This window comes from Notothenia coriiceps, unplaced genomic scaffold, assembly GCF_000735185.1.
Source record: "Notothenia coriiceps isolate Sejong01 unplaced genomic scaffold, NC01 NC01_scaffold00014963, whole genome shotgun sequence".
NCBI classification, from domain to species: Eukaryota; Metazoa; Chordata; class Actinopteri; order Perciformes; family Nototheniidae; genus Notothenia; species Notothenia coriiceps.
In genome coordinates this window covers 16,018-26,040 of record NW_011347664.1, presented here as the reverse complement: position 1 = coordinate 26,040, position 10,023 = coordinate 16,018, and the positions used below count along the sequence as shown (strand labels likewise).

At 38.7% G+C, this 10,023-nt stretch overlaps 1 protein-coding gene and 1 long non-coding RNA gene across 2 annotated transcripts; one reads left to right on the top strand and one right to left on the bottom strand.

The window, feature by feature from the left end:
* The first annotated feature begins 663 nt into the window (after positions 1–663).
* paqr8 (progestin and adipoQ receptor family member VIII) lies at positions 664–2,125 on the top strand. The gene has a single exon (XM_010774931.1). The coding sequence runs from the start codon at positions 698–700 to the stop codon at positions 1,727–1,729; it is 1,032 nt and encodes a 343-aa protein (XP_010773233.1). The 5' UTR covers positions 664–697; the 3' UTR covers positions 1,730–2,125.
* A 3,208-nt stretch (positions 2,126–5,333) lies between these two features.
* Positions 5,334–9,241, bottom strand: LOC104948712 (uncharacterized). The gene is made up of 2 exons (XR_798725.1): positions 9,206–9,241; positions 5,334–5,633 (listed from the first exon to the last, which is right to left on the bottom strand). It is a non-coding gene; the product is annotated as an uncharacterized lncRNA (long non-coding RNA).
* Positions 9,242–10,023: the final 782 nt, after the last annotated feature.

Genomic DNA, 10,023 nt, shown 5'->3' with positions numbered 1-10,023 from the left:
GATTAAGAATACATGAAACAAATAATACAAAATTGACCTAAAAGAGCAGACAGATTTTGCAACCCTGACCTCCTCAGGCAGGTCTTTACAACCAGCAGTGATACCTCTGAAGGTCTCAGGGTTTATAAAAGGCCACAAACATATCTTAACATAACAAGAATACCATTTTAAAATAGATTCTTAAACCATACAGCGCACCTCCTGAACAGTGTCCTTCTTGTTTACATTTGTCTCTGCACACTCAGATGCAGGACAAAAAAAAAACTATTTTGCTATTTCTTTTCATTTTGCAGCACATTTATACTACCAGAATTTTGCTTTACATCTTTATATTATTTGTTTGTCTTAAAGGTCCCATGTCATGGCCATTTCTACTGATCATAATTCCATTGTTGAGTTCTACTAGGATAGATTTAAATGGTGCAATTTTCCAAACTCACATTGGTTTCTCATACAGCATCTCTGTAAAGTATGTGTATTCACCAGATATTCAATCTCTGTCCTAAACGGCTTGTTGGAGCTCCTGCCCTTCTCTCCTAAATGTATTCTTCTATAGATTATATTTTAGCCAAACCATTATCCTTTTTTTTTTTCTTTTTTTTTTTTAAACCTATACCCAAATAGTGCTTAAACTTGAACAATTTTTTGTCTCTTTTTCAGTTCTACCTCCAACTGGGTGTCCAGCAGGCTTCTTGAAATGTCGGGCGACATACTGCATCGGCTCATCGTTGACCTCATCCCATCTTCTCTTCCGTCCACCAGCGACACAGTCCTCGCCTCCCAGGTCCCCATTCTGTTCCGAGAGCCCTTCATCCTGTCGGGCTACCGTCCCATCCAGCAGAACTGGCTCTGTTACCTCCAAAGCCTCTTCCAAAAACACAATGAAACCCTAAATGTTTGGACACACTTATTGTTCTGTCCTGTGCTGCTACTCCGCTGGTGGGCCAATATAGGCGCCCTGGGATACACCTTAGACGCAGCATGTCTACCTCTGATCCTCTACCTGCTGTCTGCCTTCGCCTATCTGTTGTTAAGTGTGGCAGCTCACCTCTTCCAATCTCACTCTGAACATGCCCATTATTTCTTCTTCTTCATGGACTATGTGGGTATAGCAGTGCATCAGTATGGTAGCGCACTTGGCCATTATTTCTACACGTCAGAGCCAGCGTGGAGAGAAAGCTCCATCGGGCCGCTGTATCTTCCTGGAACCGCCTTCTTTGGGTGGCTCTCGTGTGGAGGCTGCTGTTTTGCTAAGTCCAGGTACCAACGGCCTTATCCAATACAGCGTAAAATCTGCCAGCTGATCCCTAACTCCCTGTCATATTTTCTATGCATTAGCCCCGTAGTCCATCGCCTGTTCACCGTCTCCTGGACGCAGGAGCCCTGCTTACACTTCTACACTCTTCAGATTGCCCTTTTCCTTCTATCCGCCCTCTTCTTCTCATGTCACATCCCCGAATGCTACTTCCCGGGCCGTTGTGACTTTGTGGGCCAGGCTCACCAGATCTTCCACGTGTTGTTGGGCCTGAGCACCGTGTTCCAGCTGGAAGCACTTTCCCAGGACTACGCCAGGCGGAGGGATACAGTTGTGGAGGTGTTTGGAGAGAAGCAGCTGTGGTGGGCTTGTGTATCTCTTGCCACCCTCTTCATGTCTTCCATTCTAATAGCACTCATCTCAATGTGGTACATGACAAAGAAACTGCAGGGAACAGAAGAAAGAGACAAGTGAAATAGGGGTTTGTTTTAAATGTACCAAATGATATATATAAAAGAAAATACTTTCATAAATCCAACTGTATAGGTTTTTATTCAAAGAAGCTGTTCACCCCCAAATGAAAAATACAAATTCTTGCTCTATGTGTTCATCTAGATTGTTTTTTGTTTGAGGTCCTTGAGATATTTGTTTTAGAGATGTCTGCCTCCACTACAATATCATTGAAGTAGTTGGCACTGGGTTTGTGGTGTTGAAAGAGCCAAACAAATTCATTATACAAACTCCATAGCAATGTTAGTTTCCAGAAATGAGGATCCGGGTACTAAAGATAATCCACAGACCTTGTTGTGAGCAGTTTCATGTAGGAACCTTTTTATTTATTTGTCTGTGGTACATTACAACATTACAAGGTAATCTGAAATGACAAAACATCTGATTGCTGATTCAACAAAGAAAGAGTAAGCGTATTGCTCCCCATAGATTGCTGACTCAGTTAAGTTTTTCACAATGAGTCATCCTCCCACCTAATTGCTTCTGATGACAGGTTTGATGGGAATGCTGATGAAGGGCATTGGTCTCGTGGATTAGTCAGAGAGTAGGATTTCAGAATCATGAACAGGTTTATTGTCACAAAGTCCGATGCCTGAAATAAGGTCTGTCGTTAACAAAAACTTCAGAGATTTTCACGTTTTGTTCTGCCACCTTAAATAAGACTACCAAAAGACGCCACCCCGAACACGGGTCTGCTGTTTGCTTAGCTGTGGCGATGCAAAGCCATGCAACCATGCTGTAGTTTGTTTATAGCATAAGGTTAGCTTCAAAATTCCTAAAAGTCCTGTTAATATGTGGAGATTGCTGTTGAAAAATACCATTGCTTTTTGTCTAGGGAGCCTTGCGTTGCTAACTTCTAAGTCGCCCATGATTCCTGCAGACTTCCTTTCAGTGAAAGTGTGGCTATTGATTTAGCTTTTTGCCGCTGAGCAAATATAAAACAGTTCTCAGAAAGGGAACAAATAAATATAGCTGAGAGTTATAGATTGCCTTATCTGCAGGGCTTCAGAAGATCAGTATGACAGAATGGAGATATTAAACAGGTATTGGGTGATGTTGTTACTTGGTGTCAGTGTCATTACTAACAAAAATATGTGTTTGTGTGATTTTTTGAATTTTCGAGTCGTGGCTGAACCTATCACTGTGGTCCTGCCTGACTCTCATCATACTACTTCCTTGATGGCTCCCACATGATTGTTGACATCCTCGTGGATCCATCTTCTTATTATAGACACATGTATTTCCAAACATTTGGACTACCTATGTTGTAAATGTATTATCTTTTCGATTTACACACGGCATCTATTGCACGTCTGTCCGTCCTGGGAGAGGGATCCCTCCTCTGTTACTCTCCCTGAGGTTTCTCCCATGTCCCCCTTTAAACTGTGGGTTTTCTCTGGAAGTTTTTCCTTGTACGATGTGAGGGTCTAAGGACAGAGGGTGTCGTATTGTCATACTGATATACTGTACAAACTGTGAAGTCTGTAATTCAACATTTGTGATATTGGGCTATATAAATAAACATTGATTGATTGATTGATTGATTGATTGATTGATTGATTGATTGATTGAAAACAGAAATCTATTCCCATCAATAAATAATAATTTTACAAACTTTTTTGTAAATGTAAAAAAAAGTATTTTACAGTTTATGTATAGGCCTACTGTGTGTATGAAAGGCGAGTAATTATTCTGGTACAACCTGTATGTAAAATTACATTGGTCTTACCCTAACCCTTGGGATTGTTTAAGATCATTTCCAGACCAAGTAGTTAAAATAAGACTTCAGGTGCGACATCAATATGTTACAGGATTAGCTGGGATTACCCACACAACTGACAATGCAATTTGCCAGCCTCACCCAAACAAAAATGTCCTTGTATGACAAGACTAGGCATAACAGTATTCCATTTTGTGTTGGATTTTCATTCATTTGCTTACAAACAATTAATCCTTAATGTCACCTATATAGGGATAACTTTGCATTAACACTATAAATTAAACAATTGGTTTCATGATTTACAGTAAACCCAGACCTTTTAAAAGTGATCAGATTAAATATTTGTTCAGAACTCAAACTCTGAAGTTTGGTATTCCATGTTTCCTTGGTCTACATCCGACCCTAACCCTAACCTTGTCTGCTTCAAAAGAAGGTACATTTTCTTCTGCAATGTACCTTGTGAGTATTTTCCAATCTATTTAGACCTTTGGAGTCCTGGGCTAATTTGGCCGTTTTCGCATACTTTTGATTTGTCTTACTAAACCCCATTAAGAAATGTTTGGCATGTCAATGTTTGGTATCTTTTTTTTAAGGATAACCTCACCTATATAACCTGATAGTTATGTCTTTCATTTTGAGATACTATATGAACATTTTGGACCAAAAATCACAAAGAAACGTAAAAACAGATTTTGAAAATTATATTATTTTTCATATAGGTAACACAAACATACACAACGAAACCATTTGAAAGCTGGAAATAGATGCATGGGATGTCACTATGATAATGTGAAAGTTTGATTGAGGTAGCATGAACCTATATAAACATTTTATGAATAAATAACAGGTGTATCCATAGGCTTTTTTTCCTCATTTCTCAAGTTCTGTCAACAGTGACACAGTAGGCACAACAAAACATTTAAAAGCTTAACCCTTCGGTATCACTCGATTGGACTACGCAAATTAGTCATTCGAGACAAAAATGTCCACTACAAAATACTTTGATAAAAACACAACTTTCTCAACTCAATCTTTAAAGCAACTAATATAAAATACCAAAAATGTAATAATTTTCTGGATTTTAACCCTTTAAATGCCATTTTAAAAACATAAACCGCTGGTTTTTTTCATGATGAAAACAGAGAAAATTAGTTATTTTCCAAAAAATACATATCTGGTGACTGGCTCTTTTTTTTTATAACAGTCTTGGATATGTCAAAGATTAGCAGCAAAATTGATTTTTTTGCATTATTAGTTTTTGCACAAAATCAGATTGCACAAAAAAGTTACATATTATTCATTCGGGACAAAAATGTCCACTTCCAAAAACTGCTCTAAAATGACAACAGATTAATATTTTTAAAAACTTTTTGGGGTTAAATCTTTCAATCAACTTCAGTCCTGATCAAAAATACCAAATGTTAAATTATGTTCAGGATTTTAACCCTTGAACTGCCAGTTTGAAAACATGAATTTGCGTTTTCTATGAAAAACATGCACAAAAAGGCAGTTATTTTCCATATAATAAATGTTGGGGGGGGTCGGCTTTTTTTTTTTTATCACAGTCTTGGATATGTCAAAGATTAGCAACAACATTGATTTTGGTTGATTATTAGTTTTTGCACAGAATCAGATTAAACAAAAAACTCACACATTAGCCACTCGTGTCCCATCCACTCCCATTATAACCACATCTTTTGATCTCTCCGCCATACCGGTATAAAATCATGCATTTTTTAATGTCAGGGTTTTATATTGGAGGAAAATAGTTCAATTTGTCCTTTTTACTGTATATCACCAGATGTGACATTTTACCATTGAATTACATGCTTGTCATTTCTTGGTTTCTTTGCCTGTTGTATAATGGGGCCCTGACAGCCATTGGAATACATGCATGCAACTAATATGATGTAGGTGTGTTGGTATGGATGTGGAAGAGTGGTATCAGCTGAGAAATGTGTGTGTTTGTGTGTGTGTGCGTGTCTGGATGTACAGTGTGTGTGTACAGAGACAACAATATACAGTAGATTTGGTTTACAGCAAGTCGCAGTTTTCACCTCATATCTTTCTTTCTTTCTCTCTCTCTTTTTCTCTCACTCCCTCATTCCCAAACTCATACACACTCGTACATATTAAACCTCCTTATACCTTGTATGTGTGTGAGTGACTGTGTGTGAGAATGAGACAGGAGTAAGTGTGCTCTCCTTGTGTTTTGTTTTTCATTTGTGCTGTTTCATGTGTCTTTGAGGTAAACAGATGTATGATCTTGACCCAGCTTGACCTCAATGTTTTGAATGGTTTGGGTCTTTTTGCATGAAACGAAGACTGGGATATAGTTTCAAGCCAGTACTTTCAACAGAAACACACGGCAATGTTGTCCGGACTGTTGTTTTTATGCGGCACCGGCTTGAACAGGTCATGTGATCTGATCACGCCGGCGTGACGGTCGACTCCAAAGGGCTAACTGGGTATTTAGTGAGTATGTAACTGCTAGGCAACATGCTTTTAAACATATGAACAAATGAAACTGGCTTTATAAAACCATACATTCATACTGTAAAGCATCATTGGCTGAAATGCAACTGTATTTGAGATCTTGTGATAAATATTGTATGTCATACCTCAGTAATTGAACACAACAAAAACGACTTCATATTTATAGTGTGTAACGCTACAAATATGAAATTGCCAACTTTCTGCAGTCTTGTAAGCAGCTGCTAGAGGGAGGTATTGTTTCAATGAGTGTGTGTGTGCCTTATCAACATCGCCTTGGCAACAACGTGCACACAGAAATGAAAAGTGGTCGGCTCAGCTCTCTGTACAATATTTCTAGAAGGAAAAAAAATGCATTCTCAAATACATGGAGGCTGCAGCCATCTCAGGTGCAGGTGTGACTTTGTGCTGACATATAACACAATGGCTTGTGTCAGCACCTCCTTCAGAGACACAGACATGACACTAAAGAAGTGAGTCCCTCCCTAATTTACCTGGCTGCTTTGAGCCATATAAAGCAAAGGCAGTTCATTGACTGACAGCAGTTGGAGGTACAGCAGAGTCAGGCAGCCTACAATGTAAGTAACAAACCCTGTGTTTCTTTATTGCTGGACATCAATGTAGGAGATTGACTGGACATTTTCCGATTGTGTCAAAACAATACTGTATTATATCCATTTTGGATTCTCATACATTTTTCTTTGGCTGTGTGCCTTCTTTTATTTCCCCAATATTTACAGAACACCAGCACAATGCTTGCTTCAACGGGAATGGCTGATATGTTGGGTTGGGTTTCCTCCCCGGAGGTGGGCATCATCTCCCTCGTTGTCTTCTTCATCATCGGTGTCGCTCTCCTCGGCCTTTGTGCCAGGTGTCAAAGGTGAGGGAAACGTAATGATTAAAGGTGGCATTATTTTTGAGGTTTTAAGACAAGCACAAACACGTATTTGACCATTTGCGCACGTCTATGCTGTCACTCAAGGGAGCTAAAATAATTAAAGACATTGCACCTAACGTATGAGTGGAGATCAAATTGCCACCCAGTATAAAACAAGTCTATTCCTGTTTGGAGTCACAATACAGGGCTGAGTAGTTTTCTCTGTCCCCAAGGCTTTGATTGATATACATCACTTTTCAGCAGCACAGAGCAGAGACTTGTTTGACTCGATATGTGACGTTTGATGAAGGGTGTTGCCTGTTAAAGTGCCGGAAGCAGAAAACTGTAGTCAGATATAATTTTTGAGATCGTTGAAACATATTGGCTGGGCTCAGATCATTCCCTTTTATTACCTGATGTCCCCCATGAGATGTGAGTGTGTGTGTGTGTGTGTGTGTGTGTGTGTGTGTGTGTGTGTGTGTGTGTGTGTGTGTGTGTGTGTGTGTGTGTGTGTGTGTGTGTGTGTGTGTGTGTGTGTGTGTGTGTGTGTGTGTGTGTGTGTGTGCACGTGCATGTGTGTTTGCACACTCATTATCAAGCCATACCAAACATACCAGTGACGGTGACACAGAGGAAGGGTGAGGTTAAACAATAGTCTCATCTACTGCAGTTTCTGTACATACCTGAGCTGGTTGGTCACTCAAAGGGCTGAACCCGTAATGTAGTGACAGGTGGGTTTCATAGGTCATGTGATTTTTTTGTCTATTTCAAGGTGGGGATCACACTGGTGCCAATGTGTGTGAACTGAGCTGAAACAAAGAACAGATGCTTTTCTAAGTTAAATAAATACTTCAAAGAGAATTAAAAGGAGACTTTATGGGACAGTGCGGTCTCATGTTAAACTGATGAGCGCTTCAAATGTTGGGTATTATGTTGCAGAAGGATATCCACCATTATAAATGTAAAAGCTTAGATTAGTTCAATGGAAAATATTTGGGAAACGCACTGAACTGTTTATTTTTTTATTTTAAGTGGAACTTAAAGGTAGGGTATAGGTAAGAATGGAGAAAGCAGCTTGAGTGCGCTAGAATTTGAAAGTACGCAGCCGAAAAAAATCTGCCTCTTCCTTCAGACTTCCTTACAGAGCCCCTCGTCCTCCAACACACACGAACGTGCACATGACCNCAATATCTGCCGCGGGCCGAGGCAGATAATTGGTCGTGCTTTTTACAGCGCCACGGCTTCCACAGATGAAATATTTGTATATATTTATTGTCAAAGCATTTAATGTATTCATTGCTATCGGGATGTTAACAGCATTCAATGGAATATAACAAAAAGTGTTTCTGAAGTGAATTACCTACCTTTAAGCAATTCATTATCGAGTGAAATCTTGCTCAAGTCACAAGTTTTTGCCAAAGCATATTTCAAGTCTTGCCCGTAGTGATGGGAATTATGGCTCTTTGAAGGGAGCCAGATCTTATGGCTCCGTTCCTTTGCGAGAGCCGTTCAAAAGAGCCGTTTTTTTTAAAGGGGGCGGGGTTAATAGGTTTATCTGCGATATATACCTTTTATAATACAATCAAATGTAGCCCTGTTTTGACTAATGATTTATATGTGTACACATATATCATTTAAATTATACATCCTTTGTACTGAAGTATTGAAAAGTAAAAATACAAATGTTTATATAAATGATTTGCTGTGGCCAATTGTTTTAATTGGATTTACAGACCTTTGTAACTCTCTGATTGTAGAAACACGCTAAAAAAAAAAGAAAAGCAGATAGCAACACCTATACAAACTGACAACAAATCCTTGCTGAGCCTCAAAATAATCCTAAATAAATAACATAATGAAAATAAATATATTGCAATGCTCAAAACAGCAGCATCCAACAGTCTCTAATCCTTGGATATTACATGTCACTGCATGCATGCATGGAGCACCCGTAGCGCGGAGGTCATCATATCATTATGTATTGTATTACTTAACAACAAAAAAACAAAAGAAAAGTAATGTCAAGACTCAACCCTTTTCTAAACAAAAAGTCAAAAGTCTTGTCAAAGCAAGTCACAGACTCTAGTTCCAGGTCTTGTCAAAGCAAGCCAAAGTCTAGTCTCAAGTTTAGACTCAATTATCGACTAAACAAATCTAAATCTAGACTAATGTCTTGTCAAAGCAGATTCAAGTCGAGTGTCAAGCCTTTAAAAAAAAGCTCCAAGTCATATCTCAAGTCTTTTCAAAGCAAGTTGCAGTATAAACTCAAGTCTTGTCAAAGTAAGTTGCAGTCTAGTGTCAAGTCTTGTACTGTAAAAGCAAGTTACTAAAGTTAAAATCTTTAACTAACTGTGTGTGTGTGTGTGTGTGTGTGTGTGTGTGTGTGTGTGTGTGTGTGTGTGTGTGTGTGTGGGTGTGGGTGTGGGTGTGTGTGGGAACCAGGATGATAATACGGATACAATCGGGAAGCGTTTTATAATTCCTTAACCATTAATCAAACAGCCATATGTAAATACGACTGATTGCACCTTTGTCCCTGTTCACACTAAATACACATAAATGTTGCATATGATTGTAACACTTTTCTCTCTTGTCATCCACAGGAACACTGGCAATGCGTATGATGTGAACGCCACAATGGTATGAACTTCTTTACTCCTCTTCCTCTCTCTTTGTTTCCTGAATCTCTCTTTCTGTGTGTTACTGAAGACCTCACTCCAATCATGCGACAGCATCTCAATATCTGAAGGGGGTATCTATTAAAGTCCATTAGCCACCAATGAATTGGCTGATTAGCAGTAATCAGCAGGAAGAGGTGTTATAGCTTCTATCGGCCTTATTTCATTCAAACCATGCAAACCAATGGGTAAAATTAAAATAGATGAAGCCTTCAATAGAAAAGGTCTAATTATGTGAGGTTTTATATAAAATTATTAATATTGAGATATCTTTGGCTCTTAACTTGCTGTAACAAATGTACATTGCCCATCTGTGGGACGAATAAAGGTATTCTGATTCAGATTTTGCTAAAAGTATTTAGTTTTTTTTAAAGTAATTAGTGTCAGCTCAAATGACAAACATTTTAGAATGGGGAACAGATTTGTTAAGAACAATTTGATATTGTAATACAAATACTTATAATTCATGATAATAATAATAATAATAATG